Genomic DNA, 24566 nt, shown 5'->3' with positions numbered 1-24566 from the left:
GTCCTCGGCGAGGAAGTCTCCTCGCTTCTGGCAAAGGGCGCGATACGGCCCGTGCCGGACAAGGACAGGCAGTCCGGGTTCTACCACAGGTACTTCCTGGTGCCCAAGAAGGACGGGTCCTTACGGCCCATCCTCGACCTCAGGCGGCTAAACCCCCTGCTCAGGAAGCTTCCCTTCCGCATGTTGACGCTCCCCACACTGTTCAGAGCGATCAGACCCGGGGACTTCTTCACGTCAGTCGACCTAAAGGACGCCTTCTTCCACGTTTCCATCGTGGAAAGGCACAGGAGGTACCTCCGGTTCTCCTTTCAGGGAGTCTCCTACGAGTACTGCGTACTCCCCTTCGGCCTGTCTCTAAGTCCCAGGACTTTCACAGTCTGCGTCAACACAGCGCTGGCTCCCCTCCGAGAGATGGGGATCCGCGTTTACGTCTACCTCGACGACGCCCTGATAGCGGCGAGCTCGAGCGAGATGGTGTCCGCACACACCGAGGTGCTGACTTCCCACCTCCAGGCCTTGGGGTTCCTTATAAACTGGCGCAAGAGCGCCCTTGTGCCTCAACAGGTCACAACCTTCCTGGGTCTGGAGCTAGACTCCCTTTCAATGCGCGCCCGCCTCTCTCCGGAGAGGCTGGACAACCTTCGGAGGACAGCGGAGACTCGGCGTCACGCACGCACGATCTCCGTTCACCAGTGCTCCGTGCTACTGGGCCTTATGGCCGCGGCGACCGCGGCAATTCCTCTGGGGCTGCTGCACATGCGCCCCTTCCAAAGGTGGTTCCTCGGTCATCGCTTGGACCCAGCGATACATCGGTCCCGCGTCCTTACGCTGTCGGACCGCGCTCGCCAAGCCTTGGAAGTGTGGACGGACCGCTGTTGGCTCTCAGAGGGCGCCAGACTGGGTCCGGTCCCACTCAGGCGAGTGATTCGGACCGACGCCTCCCTTTGGGGCTGGGGCGCGGTCTTCGAAGGCCAGGCTGCAAACGGGCGATGGCAAGCCCAACAGCTTCGCCACATAAACATACTAGAGCTGGAGGCAGTTCGCCTCGCTCTTTGGCACTTCCAACATCAGATCATGGGCCACCATGTACTGATACGGTCGGACAACACCGCGACAGTGGCGTACATCAACCGCCAGGGCGGTGTCCGGTCGCTGGCTCTGAACCAGCTGGCTACGGTCATCCACAAGTGGGCCCGTCTCCACCTGCTGTCCCTGTCGGCGGCACACATTCGGGGCCACCTCAACCTGGGAGCGGACCTGCTATCGCGGGGCAACCCGCGCAATTCAGAATGGGTTCTCCACCCACAGGTGGTGGAGCAGATCTGGGCCAGGTTCGGGCAAGCCAGCGTCGATCTCTTCGCCTCGCGGCTCGCACACCATTGCCCCCAGTGGTTTTCCATCCTCGCGGACGATCCACCGTTGGGCCACGACGCGCTGGCGCACGTCTGGCCGAGGGCGGCCCTCTATGCGTTCCCCCCAATCGCACTGATTCCCCAGGTGCTGGCCAGGGTGAGACAGCAAGGGCTACAGCTCATTCTGGTAGCCCCGCACTGGCCGTCGCAGGTCTGGTTTGCGGATCTGATCACTCTGACGAGAGGTCCTCCGTGGCTGCTGCCGCGTCGGAAGGACCTGCTGTCGCAGGCGGGCGGAGAGATACTCCACCCATCCCCACACAAGTGGAAGCTGGCCGCTTGGTCCCTGAACGGGAACGGTTGCTAGCCCAGGGCCTGCCTGCGAACGTCGTGCAAACCATACAGAGTGCTAGAGCCACCTCGACTCGCACTCAGTACACCTACAAGTGGCGGTCCTTCTCACGCTGGTGCGCAGAAAGGAACCTGGACCCGGTGACCTGCGACGTTCGGCCCATTCTCTGCTTCCTCCAGGGTCTGTACGAAGCGGGCCAGTCGCCGCAGTCCCTTAAGGTTTATGTGGCCGCCATCTCGGCCTGCCACATGGACATCGAGGGCAAGACAGTGGGAGGCCTGTCTTTGGTCTCTCGTTTCATGACGGGTGTGCGCAAGCTTCGCCCCCAGACAAGGAACATCTTTCCCAAGTGGGACTTGGTCACGGTCTTGGATGGCCTCTCGAGGCCTCCGTTTGAACCACTCGACGCTGCCGACCTGAAACACCTCTCGCTGAAGACGGCATTGCTTCTCGCTTTGTCTTCCGGCAAGAGAGTGGGAGACTTGATTGCCCTGTCAGTGCAACAATCGTGCATGGTGTTCTCTAACGATGGGCGCAGGGCCACGCTCCGCCCGAACCCTGCTTATCAGCCTAAGTGTATTGGGGCTGGCTTCAGGTCCATGACCATAGACCTGGTCGCGTTTGAGCATTCTGCCTCTTCTTCGGCGGAAGAGAGGAGACTTAGGTCGCTCTGCCCCGTGCAGGCGCTCCGTGCCTATGTGGCCAAGACGCGTACTTTGCGTACGTCTAACCAGCTTCTGGTGTGCCATGGGGCTAAGGCTCTGGGCAAGCCGTTGTCCAAACAGCGTCTATCGCACTGGATAGTGGAGGCCATTAACTTGGCCTATTCTGCCGCTGGGAAGGTTCCACCGGAAGGAATTAAGGCCCACTCTACTCGGGGCGTGGCTTCTTCCTGGGCGCTGTTGCGCGGTGTGACGGTGGAAGATATGTGCGCAGCTGCGTCATGGTCGACTCACCATACCTTTGTGAGGTTTTATAGTCTGGATGTGGGAGGCGCGACATTCGCTCATGCGGTTCTGTCTGCCTCCGCGGACTAGTTGCCTCGCTGACTGCTCCCCAATCCTTATCGGGTTCCCATGCGCTATAAGCCGTGACGGCCCATTTTTCGATCGAGAGTCGCAAGGTCGGGCACTTAGGTGCTCCTTTGCAGCAAGGTCGGTTGTAAGGTGGCAATAGGTGGGAGCCGAGCTTCAACGAAATAAAACTAAGGGGTTGTCCTACAACCCAGGTTTTATGAGTGAAGCGAGGCTCCCACCTCAGGTGCCTTGCTGCCAGTCTGTCTGGTTCTGGCCGAATGCCGGGTGAGTGGTGTTTTCCCGGTCCAATTCCAGGCGTGAGGGCTTGTGCCCGCCTCTACTCCTGCTATTGGATGGGAGACCATGAGACCGTCAGGATCGCCCCGGATTTTCCAAGGGTCCAGTCTGCATCCTGTCAACGGTCTAATGGATGGTTGGAAAGGACACTTTTAAAGTAATAAAAGGTAAGAGCATTCGATAGCGTGTACCACGCAGAGATGGCAATAGGTGGGAGCCTCGCTTCACTCATAAAACCTGGGTTGTAGGACAACCCCTTAGATTCACATGCAGCCGACCGGTGACAAACAATTCATTCGTGAAAAGTAATAAATATATATTTAATTGCCCAGCTATGTCTATTGTCTTTTTATTTTCACCGACATGTTTTGTGTAAATGAGTCGCTATGTATGATTACCTCTACCGTAACGTTACTGCTATCATCTGATGCATCATCAGACTGAGGGGGAGAGAGAGCTGCGGTGATACACGGACAACTTCTCAGTAATCACTTTAGCCTTCGTGTCATAAGTTGCGGTCTTGCTTTTTGGTGTTTCAAGAGTAAATATCTCCACTCCACGGACATGTTGAGTTACAGCAGCCAGCCTGCTGTATGCAAGCTGTGGACAAGTCCGCCTCGCAATCACATCGTTTACAGACAGGCTACTGTCAGCAACGCAACATAAGCAAAAACAATTCAATTTTGCTCTCTGTGCATGTTTGTTGTGTTGAAGCTAAGCATTAAATGAGTGAGTACAGTAGCGGGGCGTCTCTCTCCTTTGAGAGAGCCTGCATTTCACTCAGTAGGCTACCCCTAAAGTGAAAGTTTATCAAGCAACATGACGAGTTAATTTGCTTTTGACATCGCACGTCCTGCGATGTGACTATCGCGCATGCGCACATCGCAATGTCGATGTGTAAACGATATATCGTGCAGCCCTACATACAATTAAACATTAGACATACGTAATGGTAGCAGCTACAGTACGGTACAGTACAGCTACTACACTATTTGTGTATGTTAAGGAGTCTCGTGGCCTGCGGGAAGAAACTGTTCCTCAAGCGATTTGTGCGTGCTTTTGGAACCCTGTATCTCCTGCCTGAGGGTAGCAGGGAGAACAGGCTGTTGTGGGGATGGTTTGTGTCTTTGATGATCTTCAGGGACCTCCTGAGGCACCGCTGTTTATACAGTTCATGCAGTTCTGGCAACTCGTCTCCTGTTACATGCTGGGCCGCGCGTCTCACTCTCCGTGGCGCCCTGCGGTCCATGGTGGTACAGTTCCTGTACCAGGTGGTGAAGCAATATACCCTCAATCCGGCCCAAACGTGCCTGTATGGAGCCGTAACACGAGGACGCGAACCTGCGCCCCTCGCGTTGGTAGGCAGGGAATCTACCGCTACACTACCCGCACGCCCCGGACTATTTTAATTTAGAAAGTGGGATGATGCCCTTGGAATGACGTGGAGGAACGGCACAAACTTTGAGATGTTTTTCAGAAGATAAGGCATCCAGCATGTTATCTTGATTGTTGGCTCAGTGTTTTCAGAAAGGCTCCAGTCAGTGTGAGCACGACTCACTCAGCAGCATGGGGCCTTGTTGTTATTGAGCTTAGATTGAGTGTTATTGAGATTTTAGGGCTTGTCAGAAACGGAGGGGATTTGTAACCATGATGTTATGCCACTTATTTCACATTGGTTTTGACCACAGGTTCACAGCCTATTTGCTGTCACAGTGCATGGGAAATGAATACCAAACACCAGCTGCTAAACTCAATTTAATCTCTTATTAAGTTGTCTAATCTCCCATCCAATCAGAAAGGTAATAGTTGACGGGTTAATTCAGTCAAAGTAGCTGGCTACTTGTTTTACTGAACAGTGTGTTAGGATTAATTAAAAAAAGATATAAAAAAAAATGTAATTTCCTGTCTTGTGTTATTACAGATAAGAGGCCTACACTAGTTGATGTTGTTTTATGCTTTTGCCTTTTTGATAATTGATAATGGCACAGCCTTATGATGATACTGTGGGGATGTTAGATTGTGTGGAAGGGTTCACACACACACACACACACACACACACTGTTCTCCCTCCGAGTCTGTCTCTCTCACATGCACAGACACACACACACACACACACACACACACACACACACACACACTGTTCTCCCTCCCAGTCTGTCTCTCTCACATGCACAGACACACACACACACACACACACACACTGTTCTCCCTCCCAGTCGGTCTCTCTCACATGCACAGACACACACACACACACTGTTCTCCCTCCCAGTCGGTCTCTCTCACATGCACACACACACACACACACACACACACACACACACACACACACACACACTGTTCTCCCTCCGAGTCTGTCTCTCTCACATGCACAGACACACACACACACACACACACACACACACACACACTGTTCTCCCTCCCAGTCTGTCTCTCTCACATGCACAGACACACACACACACACACACACACACACACACACACACACACACTGTTCTCCCTCCCAGTCGGTCTCTCTCACATGCACAGACACACACACACACACACACACACTGTTCTCCCTCCCAGTCGGTCTCTCTCACATGCACAGACACACACACACACACACACACACACACACACACACACACACACACACACACACACACACTGTTCTCCCTCCCAGTCTGTCTCTCTCACATGCACAGACACACACACACACACACACACACACACACACACACACACTGTTCTCCCTCCCAGTCTGTGTCTCTCACATGCACAGAGACACATACACACACACACACACACACACTGTTCTCCCTCCCAGTCGGTCTCTCTCACATGCACAGACACACACACACACACACACACACACACACTGTTCTCCCTCCCAGTCGGTCTCTCTCACATGCACAGAGACACATGCCTCGTTCACAGCCAGCCTTTTTATGGGATAATTAATGAGGATATATTTTCCATGTGATGAAGTCTGAAGGAGCAATGGCTTGTTATTTTGGGCAGTTCACTCTGGTTAATTTTAGCTCCTGGATACAGAATCAGAATCAGACCACAGAGACAAATGTGCCGCCCGGCCCGCAGCCCAAATAGACAATGTTTAGTTTGAAGAAGCTCGGGACTAACTGTCTTTAGGGACTAACTGTCTTTAGGGACTAACTGTCTTTAGGGACTAACTGTCTTTTTCATTGCCTCTGTGGGGGGCGGGGCTTTCCTTGGGTTTTCGGCAGGCTTTGTCCATAACAAGTGTGGTGTCAACATTTCATAAGAGTAGCTGGTGGGACGAGCGTGATCCTCCCACACGCTACATCCCACCGGTGAAGCTCCCCCAGGTGTGAAGAAGCGTCAGGCACCTGCGCACGTGTTGGAGGAAGCATGGTGCTAGTGCACACGTGTCGGAGGAGGCATGGTGCTAGTGCACACGTGTCGGAGGAAGCATGGTGCTAGTGCACACGTGTTGGAGGAAGCATGGTGCTAGTGCACACGTGTTGGAGGAAGCATGGTGCTAGTGCACACGTGTCGGAGGAAGCATGGTGCTAGTGCACACGTGTTGGAGGAAGCATGGTGCTAGTGCACACGTGTTGGAGGAAGCATGGTGCTAGTGCACACATGTCGGAGGAAGCATGGTGCTAGTGCACACGTGTCGGAGGAAGCATGGTGCTAGTGCACACGTGTCGGAGGAAGCATGGTGCTAGTGCGCACGTGTCGGAGGAAGCATGGTGCTAGTGCGCACGTGTTGGAGGAAGCATGGTGCTAGTGCGCACGTGTCGATGGAAGCATGGTGCTAGTGCGCACGTGTCGATGGAAGCATGGTGCTAGTGCGCACGTGTCGATGGAAGTATGGTGCTAGTGCGCACGTGTCGGAGGAAACATGGTGCTAGTGCGCACGTGTCGATGGAAGCATGGTGCTAGTGCGCACGTGTCGATGGAAGCATGGTGCTAGTGCGCACGTGTCGATGGAAGCATGGTGCTAGTGCGCACGTGTCGATGGAAGCATGGTGCTAGTGCGCACGTGTCGATGGAAGCATGGTGCTAGTGCGCACGTGTTGGGGGAAGCATGGTGCTAGTGCGCACGTGTCGGAGGAAGCATGGTGCTAGTGCGCACGTGTCGGAGGAAGCATGGTGCTAGTGCGCACGTGTTGGAGGAAGCATGGTGCTAGTGCGCACGTGTCGATGGAAGCATGGTGCTAGTGCGCACGTGTCGATTGAAGCATGGTGCTAGTGCGCACGTGTCGATGGAAGCATGGTGCTAGTGCACACGTGTCGATGGAAGCATGGTGCTAGTGCACACGTGTCGGAGGAAGCATGGTGCTAGTGCGCACGTGTCGGAGGAAGCATGGTGCTAGTGCGCACGTGTCAATGGAAGCATGGTGCTAGTGCACACGTGTCGGAGGAAGCATGGTGCTAGTGCGCATGTGTCGATGGAAGCATGGTGCTAGTGCACACGTGTCGATGGAAGCATGGTGCTAGTGCGCACGTGTCGATGGAAGCATGGTGCTAGTGCGCACGTGTCGGAGGAAGCATGGTGCTAGTGCGCACGTGTCGGAGGAAGCATGGTGCTAGTGCGCACGTGTCGATGGAAGCATGGTGCTAGTGCACACGTGTCGATGGAAGCATGGTGCTAGTGCGCACGTGTCGATGGAAGCATGGTGCTAGTGCGCACGTGTCGATGGAAGCATGGTGCTAGTGCGCACGTGTCGGAGGAAGCATGGTGCTAGTGCGCACGTGTCGATGGAAGCATGGTGCTAGTGCGCACGTGTCGGAGGAAGCATGGTGCTAGTCTTGGCTCTCCCCAGATCAGCAGATGGTGGAGCAGCGACCAGGGCAGCAGGAGGGGAAATTTGCCAAGTACAATTGGGGAGAAAATCAGGGGAGGGATATATGTAAGGGATAATGTATACTGAGCCGGTGATTACTGTGGAAATAATGACCGACAGGTGAATGATTGAGCCCGACGCGCAGCGGAGGGCTCAATCATTCACCTGAAGGTCATTATTTCCAGTAATCACCGGCTCAGTATACATTATCCCGCTTAGAACACGGCCTACAACTAAATCATTCAATAATCTGACAAAAATAATTATTCAAATAGATTTTTTAATAGCGTTTTCAACACAAAGCGGTTTCATTCGTAATTGGCACACAAGACACCACAGCTGCAACTGGTTGGCCTAATTAGTAGCGTCTGCAGACAAAATGCTCTTACCAACTGATTAATCCAGGTGTGGCAGAGCAGCGGTCGGTTGTCGAGAAATAATGACCGGTGAATATTGTTGATTGACCAATCAGAATCGAGTATTCGAGAGAGCCGTGTTCTAAATATATATATACATACATACATACAGTATATAGACTCCTTATATGTAATGACGTGGCCACACCATGTGTCATCATGGACAGGACAGATGGTTGAATAACACACTCACTGCTCTCTCCTCCTCGCACCACAGGGGGTGAGGAGGAGAACACACCTGCCAACACTCCCCATGTCCGCTCCACCATCTCTATTTTTAACCCTTTGTCCCGCTGTGCTCCTGATTGGTCATTCCTCCTGTTCATCTCCCAACTCCATAGTGATACAAATCTAATGGCTGCAGCCGGCTCAGTTTGAAAGCCAGAGCAAAGTTTCTGTTCTCACAATCACAATCACTTTTATTGCCACAGACAGTATGCAAGATTACATACAGGAATTTGTCTTCGTGTCATTATGTCATTATCTAGTTATCATGAAACTAGAAGACCTAAGTCAGACATTGGTACAATTATTTATTTTATTTTACGTTGTTTGTTTAACTGTTGCTGTAGACATGTACTTTACTTCGTAATTAAATTTGTCTCCAAGTATCCAAGAAGCTCCTTTTTTCTCTTCTCATAGACAACGGTACCAACCAGAGCCGTGTATATAGAAGAGTCGCTACATCTCCATTCTCTCCAATGGACCTTTACTTTACTTTACTTCATTGTTTAGTTAGACAGGACGGTGCACATTAATAAAACAGTTTACACATACAGAATCATCCATACGTGACAACAGTAAATGTGCCGGGATTAGCCGAAGCTAGTTTTCACCCGCAGTCCTATGGACATGGAGAACTAAAAACTACAAGATAAAACTACAGGATCAAAGCAATATAATAAAAATGCACAAGGGATAACAATAAATACACAGGATAAAAACAATACACACAAACAAGATAGTGGAGAAAGGTGCACAAAAAAATACAGAATATAAACCGGCTAGAAGATCTGTGCAACAAGGGAATGCCCAGTTTTTTACTCTCAAGAGTTCCAGGAAGTAAGGTCCTGGATTAAGCAGCGCTGTCGAGGTGCAGCAAAATGGACAGTTTGTGTTGTACTTTGAAAGTTTTTTTTTTTTTTTTTTTTTTTTTAATCAATTTGTACATTATCAGCTTTATTTTAGCATTCAAAAGTAGCGCGAGACCCTTCCTGGCTGTTCATTGGCTAATGAGTCACGCATTTTGGTCCTCCGCTGACGCCACTCTCTTTAAATTGCTCTGGTACCAATCATCTTGTGCTAGCTGATCAGGAAGGGGGCTAAATAACGCTCCACATTTGGAATAGATTTTGGCCCTGGAAAAATTGGCATGGCCATTTTTAAAGGGGTCCCTTGACCTCTCACCTCAAGATATCTAAATGAGAATGCATTCTATGGGTGCTCCCTATTGGTTCAGATAAGGTAGCATTTTTCCATAGGGTAGCCCAAACCTCACTAAATGAAATTTAATGTGAAAATGATAGATGTTGGTATGATAAACTTTGATTACCAGTATTTATTTCATTCTTTTCATCAAATTAGTAACTATAATTGGGTAATTGAGTGATGGGGAGATACAGTATTCTACTGGTGGAAGTGCACGGTCACAATCTGGCCCTCTGATACTGAGGTCCTCTTTCCTCAAAGTTGTCCATCCCTGCCTTATACACTCTCTGTCCACTTAGCTGTCTCTTCCACTCCCATGCTTGTCCTCTTGCTGTCCTCCTTCCCCACTGTGTCTCCTCCTGTCTCACACCCTGCTGTCTCTCTCTCTCTCTGTCTGCCAGGCAGCCGAGGTGGGGGGTCTCTGAGGAAGATGCCTGGTTCGGAGCGTGGTGTCGTGGAGGAATGGCTCTCAGAATTCAAGGTAAAAAGCCTTCCTCTGCTCTCCGCGTGACTCACGACACTGAAATGCTCTCCTGACGTTGACCTTGGGAGGCGTTCATCCAGAGAAGCCGCAGACGGACTGTGGGCGTAAGAGCTGAGGGCCGTTCATGTCACCTCGGTATCCACTGTGAAATATAATTGAATTCACTGGGTGCAAACACGATTGTAGAAAAGGGCCCATAATGGCCCACCGTCAGGCCTGTTCTTGGGGCAGTCGATGCCCACCAGCCGGCGCGCCACGACGTAATGATGATGACATCATCAACGATGACAATGATGTCATAGCATAGAGTTCACCTGTGAGGTCATCGGCGATGTCAGACATAACACCGATGATGTCATAGCTCCCTCGAACGTTGTGACATCACCAATGACGTGATGTCATACACCAAAATGCGGGCATATAAACAAGGTGTTCTGTGACGCTATGCTTGATCCTTCGAGATTCCTTCGACTTCCATACTTCTTCAGGTATTCTTACTCCTTCATAATGTCAACCATTAGCACAACCAATTGCGGACCCGAACTGAACCCCTGCTGTCTTACAACCAGCCAGGCCCTGGTGACCGACTGCCTTACACCCAGACAGGTCAACAGTGGTAATTCAACCGCGTCCCAGGACCGACATCTCGGTCCCTATCTCCATCTCCGTGATTCTGATCGATCACAGCGCGTGAGCCCTCATACACGATCCAGCACACTTCACGAGGCAAGCCCAGAAGCTTTGCCCCCAGCAAGCCAACAAGCTTCGCTACAATTTGGTCCTTCGAGCCGGATCCACAAGTCCTCTGACCCACAAGCTTCGCTACAATTTGGTCCTCCGAGCCGGATCCACAAGTCCTCTGACCCACAAGCTTCACCACAATTTGGTCCTTCGAGCGGATCAGAGGACTTGCGACTCTCAGAGATGGAGCAGGAGTCAGGTGAGCTCGCCCTGGTCACGGCACCTCCCCGACCAGAGGAGCAACCCTTCCCCGACCAGATCGAATCTGGATACAGCAGAGTATCCAGGGTTCGGAGTAGTACTAAAGGGCCAGACCCCCTACACTCCCACCAGATGATCCAACTGGGGCAGGAACTCATCCGCAGCCACCACCGACTCCCTGCTCAGGCATCCCAGGCAAGGGACTTGACGCTACGATCCGACGCTACGATCGTGCGCCAAAGGGAGACCAACCAGGACATCACCGAATACAGCCACCAGGAAAATCGATTCCGTGCTCAGGTAGCACAACATGAGGCAGATTATGCTCAGCTAAGGGCTGAGTTTAAGGCAGATGAAGCTGCAGAGAACCTTATGGAGCTCCTATTGATCAAGTTCAGAGCCCTACCGGCCTCTGGCCACGCTATCGCTAGGAGGAAGGCACACCAAGCAACATTACATGAAGAGATCCTAAGGATGGAAGCTGTAATGGCGCAGGTCTGTGCTAGGTTCCAGGCCGAGGTCCTCCAAGCTAGAGAGCAGATAACGGGCCCATAATGGCCCACCGTCAGGCCTGTTCTTGGGGCAGTCGATGCCCACCAGCCGGCGCGCCACGACGTAATGATGATGACATCATCAACGATGACAATGATGTCATAGCATAGAGTTCACCTGTGAGGTCATCGGCGATGTCAGACATAACACCGATGATGTCATAGCTCCCTCGAACGTTGTGACATCACCAATGACGTGATGTCATACACCAAAACGCGGGCATATAAACAAGGTGTTCTGTGACGCTATGCTTGATTCCTTCGAGATTCCTTCGACTTCCATACTTCTTCAGGTATTCTTACTCCCTAATAATGTCAACCATTAGCACAACTAATCCCGAACCCGAATTGAACCCCTGCTGTCTTACAACCAGCCAGGCCCTGGTGACAGACTCCCTTACACCCAGACAGGTCAACAGTGGTAATTCAACCGCGTCCCAGGACCGACATCTCCGTCCCTATCACGAGGCAAGCCCAGAAGCTTTGCCCCCAGCAAGCACACAAGCTTCGCTACCGGCTCGAAGGACCAAATTGTAGCGAAGCTTGTGTGCTTGCTGGGGGCAAAGCTTCTGGGCTTGCCTCGTGAAGTGTGCTGGATTGTGTATGAGGGCTCACGCGCTGTAATCGGTCAGAATCACGGAGATGGAGATAGGGACCGAGATGTCGGTCCTGGGACGCGGTTGAATTACCACTGTTGACCTGTCTGGGTGTAAGGCAGTCTGTCACCAGGGCCTGGCTGGTTGTAAGACAGCAGGGGTTCAATTCGGGTTCGGGATTAGTTGTTCTAATGGTTGACATTATTAGGGAGTAAGAATACCTGAAGAAGTATGGAAGTCGAAGGAATCTCGAAGGAATCAAGCATAGCGTCACAGAACACCTTGTTTATATGCCCGCGTTTTGGTGTATGACATCACGTCATTGGTGATGTCACAACGTTCGAGGGAGCTATGACATCATCGGTGTTATGTCTGACATCGCTGATGACCTCACAGGTGAACTCTATGCTATGACATCATTGTCATCGTTGATGATGTCATCATCATTACGTCGTGGCGCGCCGGCTGGTGGGCATCGACTGCCCCAAGAACAGGCCTGACGGTGGGCCATTATGGGCCCTTTTCTACAACGATATTTAAAGTTGTCGGTGTCAGATGTAGGAAGTACAAAGGGAACGGTAGGAGGGCTGAAGGTAGGAGAGCTGAAGGTAGGAGGGCTGAATGTAGGAGGGAAGGTAGGAGGGCTGAAGGTAGGAGGGAAGGTAGGAGGGCTGAAGGTAGAAGAGCTGAAGGTAGGAGGACTGAATGTAGGAGGGAAGGTAGGAGGGCTGAAGGTAGGAGGGAAGGTAGGAGGGCTGAAGGTAGGAGGGAAGGTAGGAGGGCTGAAGGTAGGAGGGAAGGTAGGAGGGCTGAAGGTAGGAGGGTTGAAGGTAGGAGGGTTGAAGGTAGGAGAGCTGAAGGTAGGAGGGTTGAAGGTAGGAGGGCTGAAGGTAGGAGGGCTGAAGGTAGGAGGGCTGAAGGTAGGAGGACTGAAGGTAGGAGGGCTGAAGGTAGGAGGGCTGAAGGTAGGAGGGCTGAAGGTAGGAGGGTTGAAGCCAAGGCAGAAGCCTGTGAAGGGAGATTAAAGAGGGAAACATGCTTGTGCGTCAGCCTCAACTTGGAGCCTTGCCGGTGACAGCTAGTCCTATACAGCTAGTCCTATACAGCTAGTCCTATACAGCTAGTCCTATACTCCAACGTCAGCTTGACGAGAGGTCACAGGGGAGCCCGCAGCAAAATGAGTAAATTGTGTGATTTCACCAGGATTTCAATGAGTAGAAGTTGAAGTTCGCCCAAGCAGAGAATGTAGTGCAGATACTTGGTCATAGGTTTCACTCTGTCCTGTTATCTCCACATCTACATTATATTATACTTGTGCTGTTTGCTACAGCTGTGTTGAGTCACATTTTCGAGGAGCTGCACGCCAGCTGCGCCGACAGGCTCGCCAGCCGCGGTGCAGGCAGCCCTCGGTGCAGGCAGCCCTCGGTGCAGGCAGCCCTCGGCGCAATGCACAGTACCATCAGCCATCGGTAAATGTCTGGGCTGTTGGTGAGCATCTGTCGCCCGAGTCTCTGCGGGGTCTAGTCGGTCTTGTTGTAGCTGTCATAGACTGTGTTGCATAGTTGATTGCTCTATTGCTGACAAAAATGTGTTATTGTAAGTCGCTTTGGATAAAAGCGTCTGCCAAATGACCTAATGTAATATAATGTAATGTAATGTAATGCCTTGTCAGCGGCTTTATCTGTCGATTGTACATGGGCGTCGGCCCGTCTGTGAGAGACATTGCTGTGATTGGCCCGTCTGTGAGAGACATTCTTGCTGTGATTGGCTGGTCAGTTGGTTAAGCGAAGCAGTGCACGAGAAGAGACACATGCACACATGTTCTTCTCATTTTTCAACTTCATCTCATCTGATCATTCCAACACACAGATATTTTCACCAAGATGTGGCCTTCAGGAAAAGCCTGTTGAGCCTGTCGCTGTATGACATCATCACCCCTTATTTTTACCTCTCTTCCTCTCTTCTTCCACAACCAAAAGACCAGACAACGCCAGTAGGACAGACATATTCTCCATGAGATGTAGCTTATTATGAAACTGTTTAAGTGGTTAGCGAGAGTGGTTTGTTTCAGGTATCTGCTTTGTATATGTGCAGGTCTCATGCAGGCACAGAACATACTGGACGTGCTAGTTGACTGTCGGCCTTGGTTCCTGCTAGCTTGTTGGCCCGGTGTGTCTGGGCCTTTACATTAAGCAACAGAAGGACAGCTCTGCATGAGAGGCAAACACCAGCGGGCGTGAATATGACTAAAGCAGTATCACTACCAATATTGAATGGTGCAAAAGCGAGTAACGTTACAGATCCTGTCCCACGGCACGTGTGTTCAATTCAACTGTCAGTTTATAGTAAGTTTAGTGCATTTTTTCTCCAAAAGTCAAAACATACATGGACATGCAGTGTAAACAAAATATGTATACATAGTTAAACTTATTTGTAAGTAATATTCATAATACTGTACAGTAGGGCTGTGCCGATTCACTTATCTCCCGATTCGATACTATCACGATACTTGGGTGCCGATTCGATATATATTGCGATTCTTAAGTATTGCGATTCTACGATTATTGCGATTCGATATTACGATTTATTGCGATTTTTGTTTCTTTTTTCCTTTCTTTTTTCAGTTTGTTTGCTTTTTTACACTAGGTTAGAACATGGGAAAAGTTGAATCATACACTAGAGACTGTATATTATATCATGAGTAGGGCTGGTCGATATAGTTAAAAACAGGGGCGGACTGGGATCATAATTCAGGCCGGGCATTAGATACCAAGCAGGCCAGGCCGATATGGGCCGACGCGCGTGAAATTTGGGCCGTTTGAAGCCCAATTTGGGCTGTTTGAAGCTCAATGTGGGTAGTTTGAAGCCCAATTTGGGCTGTTTGAAGCTCAATTTGGGTCGTTTGAAGCCCAATTTGGGCCGTTTGAAGCCCAATTTGGGCCAAGTCCAATTTTACAATGAGATGCACCCACTTTAACCCTGAAGTGTAATTATTACTTCAGACTAACTAATAAAGTAATAAAACCACTAGTAAACCAGTAGGCGGCGCCTGGCCTGCTGTTCAGTGAGTGGCCTGACTGCGGGCACAAAAAAAAAAAAAAAAAAAAAAAAAAAAAAAAAATTTTTTGCTTTTGCGATTATCGATTCTGGAATAAAAGATCGATTCAAAAAATCGTGACATTAAAAATCGCGATACTTAGGTGAATCGATTTTTTCTCCCACCCCTACTGTACAGAAGGAAAATCATAATAGTAATAATAATACATTTGAGACATACACCAGGGGACATATACCAGAATCTCTGAGTTTGAGCCTTTGAGCGCTCTGTCATCTCAAAATTCACCTATGATATATATATTTTTTATGTCATCAGTTAGTAGTGCTGCACCAAGCTTGATACACTTTCTTCCTATCTACTGTGTCACTCTCCGCGTAAGTATTCAGTGATTTGCTGGTTGCTGAGCTGTCATTGGCTCTTTCGTAGGTGTTCTGAGCTCAAATATCAGGCTGGTTGCCTAGGTAACCTGTGGTGGAGACATTTTTGTTTGAATCTATCCCCCCCCCCCTGGCTTTATTGCTTGAAATGTACAAAACAGTGGCAACCCTGAAGTTGCTCAAGTGTGTGTGTGTGTGTGTGTGTGTGTGTGTGTGTGTGGGGGGGTCATGGTTTGTAGAGTCATGGTTTGTAGGGTCATGGTTTGTAGGGTCATGGTTTGTAGGATCATGGTTTGTAGGGTCATGTTTTGTAGGATCATGGTTTGTAGAGTCATGTTTTGTAGGGTCATGTTTTGTAGGGTCATGTTTTGTAGGGTCATGGTTTGTAGAGTCATGTTTTGTAGGGTCATGTTTTGTAGGGTCATGGTTTGTAGGGTCATGGTTTGTAGGATCATGGTTTGTAGGGTCATGTTTTGTAGGATCATGTTTTGTAGGGTCATGGTTTGTAGGGTCATGGTTTGTAGGGTCATGGTTTGTAGGGTCATGGTTTGTAGGGTCATGTTTTGTAGGGTCATGTTTTGTAGGGTCATGGTTTGTAGGGTCATGGTTTGTAGGATCATGGTTTGTAGGGTCATGTTTTGTAGGATCATGTTTTGTAGGGTCATGGTTTGTAGGGTCATGGTTTGTAGGGTCATGGTTTGTAGGATCATGGTTTGTAGGGTCATGGTTTGTAGGATCATGGTTTGTAGGGTCATGTTTTGTAGGATCATGGTTTGTAGGGCCATTCTGAGATTTCTTGGGGCATTTTTGCCTACACTGCTTGGGCGTAAGATATGGGCCGAACATGTCTTGTGGCTGCATTGCATTCTGGTCTATTGAAGCGACTGTCAGTCTCCTGTCATTGATGATTCTCCCTGTATCATAAATTGACTGTATTTGGATAGATGCAAAGGCTGTATTGGGGGATGATCTCCATGGAGGGTAAACATTTAGGACTGAAGCCAGGAGACAGACATTTCTCTTTAGCTGGAGGAGAATAGGCTTGTAACTAAATGTCGCACGTGTAACGCACGTGTAACGCACGTGTCATTGCTCAGCAAATCTTCCTCCCATGTCTTCTCTCCCCAGACGTTACCAGAAACCCACATCCCCAGCTACGCAGGCAGCCTTCATCTGAAGAAGTCCCTGGTGCCAGCACTCTACAGAGTCATCCAGGACCCCAACAATGAGGTGACGCACGCGCGCGCTTATGCACGCACACGCATGCACACACGCACGCACACACACATACACACGCGCACACACACGCACACACACGCACGCACACACACACACACACATACACACCAGAGGAGGTTTTTCCAGTGAGGCATAGGAGGATGGTCCTCCTCTATTAGATTGGGGATTTTATATTAAAAAAAAAAAAAAAAAAAAAAAATTTTTTTTATTTTTATTTTTATATTTTTCATTTTTCATTTTTCATATTTTTTTTAATAATAAAATATCAATCAAATGTGTTTTTTCTTATGTGCAGACGCTCATTTTTTCATTCATTATAGCTCCCCATGCAGACGAGTCACTCTGGCCCTGGTCCCGGCATGGAGTAGGAGATTAAAAAACATTCGCCCTGTGGGCGTTTATTTATTTGGTAATTTATCTAATGAAAAATATGATTGGTTGAAAAACACTTGCAATTCACGGAGAACCGTGAGAGTGATGTGTTTTCCAACCAATCAGATTGAGCTGGAAGTAAGCACATCCAGCTCAATCTGACAGACAGTAGCAGCATATCATATTTCCCTCTTATTTTTATTTACTTTTTTATCAATCAGTAAGTGTTCACAAACCAGACAGTCGTTGATATTGGATTACCACCAAAACGAGTTTCGAGTTGCGGGGAGACTTGAGCTGCGCGATACGGGCTTTTTGCAATGTCAGAAAACTGGAATATTTGCAACGTCTCGACTGCAGCGTTTCCCCTACAGACAGCACGGATATTCAAGTAAGTCAATTGATTTCAAGTTATCCGAACCTTCTATTAAATTCGGCGTGGAAATGGTTCACCGAGCAGCGCTATTTTTGTCGTATTGAAGTTTCATCCTGTAATTTCTTATACTAAAACCCGCGAACCTTAAATTCACACATTTTTTAACTGAATTTGGCCTGTAAATCGATAGCTGACAGCAGGCTTAATTTTAAAGCTTGAGTGGTGATCTTTATATCATATGAAAGTAGAAGAAATAAGGAATCGATTGGGATGAAGCATGTCAACCTAGGATGTCGGGAAGGGGGGGTAAATAACGCTCCAAAGTTGATAACTAAACGAGTAGTGCAGCACAGGAAGACACACTCTCGTTCCAGATGCAATTAAGTGTAATTTAACGCTATTTGACAACAGTTTCGGCCATAGACTTTGTCAAGTATCATACAAACAGTGCAAGACAGCCATTATAAAGACAGGTTAGCTGATTGAATGGACAACACCTGTCTTGTGAAAGCACACCTGAGTGTGAGACATCATAGGATGAGTCATGCAGTAATAGGCTACATTTTCGGTACTGGCGCAGATTAATCAAAACATTGATGTCACAGGTAGGCTGTATACCATAATATATCATGAATCTATGTGAATAAATAGATTTATATAAATAGTAATCACAGCCTAATGCATAGAGATAAATCCTGAAACCTTCTCGCAACAGTTCTAGCCTAAGCCAGTGGTTTTCAAAGTGGGGTCCCCAGCAAAAAGGGGGGATAATCTATTTTCACTATAATTCCACGCCATCCATAAGTAACACAATCTAAGATAGTGTAGAAGTGAGTAACTAGGCTAATTATAACCATAACAGCACAAATAATTGACAAAAATCTCGAAATAAATATACAGTATTTACTCTGAGAAATGAAATAATGAGAAAAGGAACAATTATTGATGGTTAAAACTGAATAATGACATCACAACAGTCTAATCCTAATGCTAATTTAAAATGAGATTTGGGCATTTTGGGCAAAAACTGCTTGTGGGTGAGAGTATCAGCAGCAGAGCAGACGTCATATTTTCCCTGGGACCGCCTCAGGTGCCAGGTGCTGTTCCGTCCTTTAGTCCTCTCACTGGGTGCTAATGCAATGCTCCTCACTGGGTGGAAAGCTAAGAGGCTTGACAGCATGGGAAACATGGCAAATACACACACACACATGCGCGCACTAGGGGTGGGACAAAATATCGATACCCACGTTATCGCGATATTTCCACCCGCGATACGTTATCGATACACTGGCGCCAAGTATCGATATGTTTATTAATTTTTTTTTTTTTTTTTTTTTTTTTTTTTTTTTAAATAAACAGGCTAAAATATTATGCTGTGTGTGGTAGTTGAAACATAGTTTCAAGTTGACTTTATTTATGTTTGTAGTTGAAACAAAAACATAACTACTGTAGGCTACATGAATGGAAATGTTTGATCATTAATATCTACTTTTAGAAATTATATAGGTAGGTAGGTAGGTTATAGCCTATAGGTTTTCTTGTTTTAATAGTAATAATAAAAAGACTTAATGTGTAACTTTTCCTCCGTGGTATCGAAAATGGTATGAGTGAGTGAGTGAACTCAGAGAGTTCATGTCAATTCTGCTAATAAATGCATAATACATGATTTTTTGCCTTCAGAGGTATTTTTTTCACTTGTTACACAGGTATCGTGATGTATCGTCTTCCAATATATCGCAGTATCGCAGTATCGCAGTATCGTGATATATCGTTATCGAGGGCCAAGTATTGTGACGATATCGTATCGTGAGCTACTCAGCGATTCCCACCCCTAGCGCGCACACGAAAAAAGCCCAAATTCCTCCCCTGTTTCCAAGCTCACCGGCCACCACTGATACACACACACATACACACACACGCACGCATGCACATGCACATACACACACACACACACACACACACACACACACACACACACACACACACACACACACACACATACTACTATGTGCAAATGCCAAGTTGCTTTTCATTGGCTTCCCAAGTAGCACTGTTTTAGCTCAGGGAAATGTGTTGCTTATGACTCATATGGCAGAGCTTCATTTGGCAGGGAGAAGGCAGCTGACACACGACTGTGCCTGCACAGCCACACACACACACACACACACACACACACACACATTTCGTTTTTTATTGTCCTTTTTACAGTGAACCGCGCAATATTTTGTTCAGTAAGATAAAAACAGATTTTGATTTTCTTAACACATTCACTGCCAGCTGTTTTTTTTTTACTGTAGGTAGGTTCTGCCCCCGGCACACACACTGCACTCTGTCAGGTCCCCCTAAGCGCAAGTTTGAAGTCGATCCGACAAATGGTTCTCAAGATACGCGAAGCGCAGGCATACAGACAGTCCTGGAATAAGTCCAAATTGTATGAAATGCGGCACCGCACTACTTCGAGTTCCCAGGAGCACACTCCCCAAGTTTGAAGTCAATCAGATGAACGGTTCTCAAGATAAACTACTTTTTGTGTTGCCAATAGGTGGCGCTGTGCAGAATTGCACAAAACTCGGCACTGCTCTATGTCAGGTTCCCAGCAACACACTCCCCAAGTTTGAAGTCGATCAGATGAATGGCTATCAAAATAAACAGCTTTTTGTGTTGTCAGTAGGTGGCGCTATGCCAAATTGCACGGAATTCAGCTCCCTGCACTCCGTTGAGTCCCCCTAAGCGCACTCCCCAAGTTTGAAGTCGATCAGATGAATGGCTATGGAGATAAAGCGCCTTTTGTGTTGCCAGTAGGTGGCGCTATGCCAACTTGCATGGAATTCAGCTCCATGCACTTCCTTGAGTCCCCCTAAGCGGACGAACAGTTCTCAAGATAAACCACTTTTTGTGTGGCCAATAGGTGGCGCTGTGCCGAATTGCACGAAATTCTGCACTGAACTCCATCAGGTGCCCCTAAGCGCACTCCCCGAGTTTGAAGTCGATCCGATGAATGGTTCTCGAGATAAACCACTTTTTGTGTTGCCAGTAGATGGCGCTATGCTGAATTGCATGAAATTCGCCACTGCAATCCATCAGGTGCCCCTAAGCGCAGTCCCCAAGGTTGAAGTTGGTCGGACGAACGATCATCAAGATAAACCACTTTTTATGTTTGCCAGTAGGTGGTGCTATGCTGAATCAAACAGAATTCAGCACTGAACGAAGTCAGGTCCCCCTAAGCGTGCTCCCCGAGTTTGAAGTCGATCCAATGAATGGTTCTCGAGATAAACCGCTTTTCATGTTTTCTAGTAGGTGGCACTATATGCCGAGTCTGTGTGTGTCGGGAAAGGGGGGGGGGGGGGGGGGTGGTATTGGTTGTCGTGACACAAAACGTGACTGACAGGCAGGCAGACAGACATCGCCCGCCTGCCTAGGCAATTTTGTTACATGCTTATAAAATTAGTTTTACTTTGTCAAACAAAGCAGTTATATTTAGAATCAGGAGAGACTATAACATTTTACTCTGACAATTGTTTTTGGTCCGAGTGCATGTTATGGGGCTGGGAGCTTCAGCACTGGCAGTGCTAATCATGCCTTGGGCATTACAAAGCTCCGCCCCTTAACTGACTCACCTAAGACAAACCAGGAAACAGAGGTTGTTATTCTTCACTCCTCACTGAGAAGACACACACACACACACACACTGAGACAGACGATTAGATTCAACTTCAGACCGTACGACTTCCACTGAGGGAGGACAACTACAGGAGGGAATACTGGAATACTACTGGGACACTTGAACCTGCTGCTGACTCCTCACACTGAAGAGGAAAACCTCGACTCAAAGCCAAAGTAACTTTCAGTTAACATTCTAGAGCAGGGAGTGGTGCACAACTGACTGATTTCCTGTTTGAGCAGTCTGCCCTTTTTGTTTTCAGCTTCACTCAGAGACAAAATGGCTTCCAAATCGGATGATGATCTCTCCTGTATTGTCTGCAGTGACATCTTTAAAGATCCTGTCATACTGTCATGCAGCCACAGCTTCTGTAAAGCGTGTCTGAAGAGATGGTGGACGGAGAAACTAATACAAGAGTGTCCAATTTGTAGGGAAATATCTTTCCAGAGTGAACCACCTCGTAACTTGGCGTTAAAGAACCTGTGTGAGGCTTTCTTAGTGGAGAGAGATCAGAGAGCTTCAGCAGGATCTGAGCTTCTCTGCAGTCTGCACTCTGAGAAACTCAAGCTCTTCTGTCTGGACCATCAGCAGCCAGTGTGTCTCGTCTGTCGAGATTCAGAAATACACACCAACCACAGATTCAGACCCATCTATGAAGCTGCACGGCCTCACAAGAAGGAACTTCAGAAGTCACTGAAGCCCTTACAGGAGAAACTGAAGCTCTTTAATAAAGTTAAAGAAAACTGTGATCAAACAGCAAAACACATTATGGTCCAGGCCCAACGCACAGAGAGGCAGATTAAGAAGGAGTTCAAGAAGCTTCATGAATTTCTCCAAGAGGAAGAGGTATCCAGGATCGCTAGACTAAAGCAAGAAGAGAAGCAGAAGAGGCAGATGATGAAGGAGAAGATTGAAGGTCTGAGCAGAGAGATAGCAGCTCTTTCAGACACAGTCAGAGCCATAGAGAAGGAGCTGAGAGCTGAAGACGTCTCATTCCTGCAGAACTACAAGGCAACAGTGGAACGAGTCCAGTGCTCCCTGCTGGAGGATCCACAGCTGGTCTCAGGTGCTCTGATAGATGAGGCCAACCACCTGGGCAACCTGAGCTTCACAGTCTGGCACAAGATGAAGAAGATGGTCTCCTACACTCCTGTGTTTCTGGACCCAAACACTGCCCATGCAAGCCTCACCCTGTCTGAAGATCTGACCAGTGTGAGCTATGGAGAGATACAGCAGCTTCCTGACAATCCAGAGAGGTTTGACAGGTTGTTGTCTGTCCTGGGCTCTGAGGGCTTTAACTCAGGAACTCACAGCTGGGATGTTGAGGTTGGAGACAGTAAATGCTGGGTACTGGGTGTGATAGCAGAGCCTGTCCAGAGGAAGGGAAACAAATGGTCTACATTCTGGGAAATAGGGATCAAGGATGGTGAATACAGAACAGACTCCACATCAGATAAAAAAATTGTTCTCCCAGTGAAGAAGAAGCTCCAGAGGATCAGGGTGAGTCTGGACTGGAAGAGAGGAAAGCTGTCATTCTCTGATCCTGATACTAACACACACATACACACCTTCACACACACCTTCACTGACAGACTGTTTCCATACTTTGGCCTTCGTGATGAAATCTTTCTGAATATTTTACCAAGATTTGACCAGTGAAGGTCTCTAACAGTGCACCCGCGCTGGTCCAGTTGGAGTCGGCGACGTGTTGTTGTCGATGATGATGATGATGATGATGAGGGTGATTGAGATGACGATGTCATGAATGCAAGCCATCCATTTCTGTAAGGTTTTAAAGATGTGTTATATAAACATTATATAGACGGTGTTCACAGAAATAGCAGTCCTGTCACTCCTGTCCTATTGTATTAGCAAACACTGCAACAGGAAGTGAGCTGCGGTTCAATTTAGAATGTTTAAGTTGTCAAGTTAAAACCGTCTATATCAAGGGGTTTCAATGTCTGAGACTATGGTCCTCCCCTCAGGCAAAGCTTGAGGGGACGTTGTTATTTTTTGTTCTCGCTTAAACCGAATATTTTATGGTCACTCAAGATTCTCTGGATCACGGGTTGGCTTGGTTCGACCTTTAAAACTCGTTATATTTGGATTTATCTAAATGTCTATGGAGAAAATGTACGCGGAACTTACTTCCGGGGGAAATTACGTCACGAAAAGTCACGTGCCTGTTGAGCTCTATACTGTAAAGAAGGAAATATTGATGAATACAATAAAGTGAAGTAAACACAAAAAAAGTAAAAATAGCAATACATTTTGACATTTGACAATATCCAAAAAAAAAATGTTTTGCATTACCTCAAAGTAGACAAGCTCTACTTTGTTAAAGTGCATTTTCTCTATATTTAGACCAAGTAAATGTGTTGTTAAAATGTTTATTTGAAGTAACCTTATTCCAGGTTCTTAGAGTCTCTCTCCACTGTAACAAGTCTTCTTTCTCATTGTAGTTAAATCAGAGCCATGCAGGCTCAGTTGAAATATTCTTTTCCCAAAGTAAAAGAGTTTTATTTTTGTCCCTCAAAGACTTCTGTTATATATGGTCCTTTGAGTACCATCATTTTATTTCTGTACTATTTATCATTTTGTCACTTAATTTAACTCATTAGCCGCCAGAGTTTTTCAGAAAAAGTCACTAGCCACCGCCAGGGTTTTTGATAATTTTCATTAATTTTCCTGGTGGAAAAGTTAATATTTTACTGGTGGTGTTACACTCAACTATGAACCCCATAATGATTTTGTTTCCCCTTCCGGTCAAACTTGCCCGTGGGCACAGCATTTACCGTAACACCGGTGTGAGAAAGATTCACCCCGCTATTGAGAGGGAAGCCTGGGTCGCGAGTTTGTCTTGCACGGGGGGGGGCAGGGGGGGGCGACTGGTTGTCTGTATAGGCTACTGTATGTCAGGAGCAATCTACCGGCTGAAATTTACACGGCGTCAAGAGTTTAGGAACTGGATTACTAATTCCTGAGGACAAGTGACTTGTGGACATGTTGCGTGCAGGTTGCGTGGTGTGTGGTGAAAACAAAATCCTTCACGTTTGAGTGACAGGCTGCCCGCCCCCCGACGCTGTAATGGAGTCCAATCCTGTATGGATAAAAGCTGCTGGACCAGCGTTTGAGCCGTGCCATGGAGCTGTGCTATGGATGGACCTTTTCTGATGGGAGATTGTTGCTTTTTTCTGCTGCCTGGTTTTGTTAGACACTCGTGGTCGATCCTGTAGTG

The 24566-nt window shown here is 48.0% G+C and overlaps 2 protein-coding genes across 2 annotated transcripts in view; both read left to right on the top strand.

Moving 5' to 3' along the window:
• Window positions 1-10102: 10102 nt before the first annotated feature.
• LOC310781088 (hyccin 2-like) overlaps window positions 10103-24566 on the top strand; it is a gene marked incomplete at both ends in the record, with an annotated part of 73818 nt that continues 59354 nt past the window's right edge. Inside the window, 2 exons of the mRNA XM_083641628.1 lie at window positions 10103-10153; window positions 16809-16910. Coding sequence (XP_083497754.1) covers window positions 10103-10153; window positions 16809-16910 — 153 coding nt within the window. The remainder of the gene's footprint in view (window positions 10154-16808; window positions 16911-24566) is intronic.
• LOC310781091 (E3 ubiquitin-protein ligase TRIM39-like) lies at window positions 21412-24244 on the top strand. Its single transcript, XM_083641632.1, has one exon. It carries the CDS (start codon window positions 21608-21610, stop codon window positions 22985-22987), a length of 1380 nt encoding a protein of 459 aa, XP_083497758.1. The 5' UTR covers window positions 21412-21607; the 3' UTR covers window positions 22988-24244.

This window comes from Poromitra crassiceps, assembly GCF_964638095.1.
Source record: "Poromitra crassiceps genome assembly, chromosome: 8".
In the NCBI taxonomy this organism is placed as follows: domain Eukaryota; kingdom Metazoa; phylum Chordata; class Actinopteri; order Beryciformes; family Melamphaidae; genus Poromitra; species Poromitra crassiceps.
Note: the sequence above shows the minus strand (reverse complement) of the source record. Positions and strands in the feature narration are given on the sequence as shown.

Bases quoted from the DNA above. Each gene is read 5' to 3' on its own strand.
- LOC310781091 (XM_083641632.1), top strand. From the start codon at position 21,608: ATGGCTTCCAAATCGGATGATGATCTCTCCTGTATTGTCTGCAGTGAC.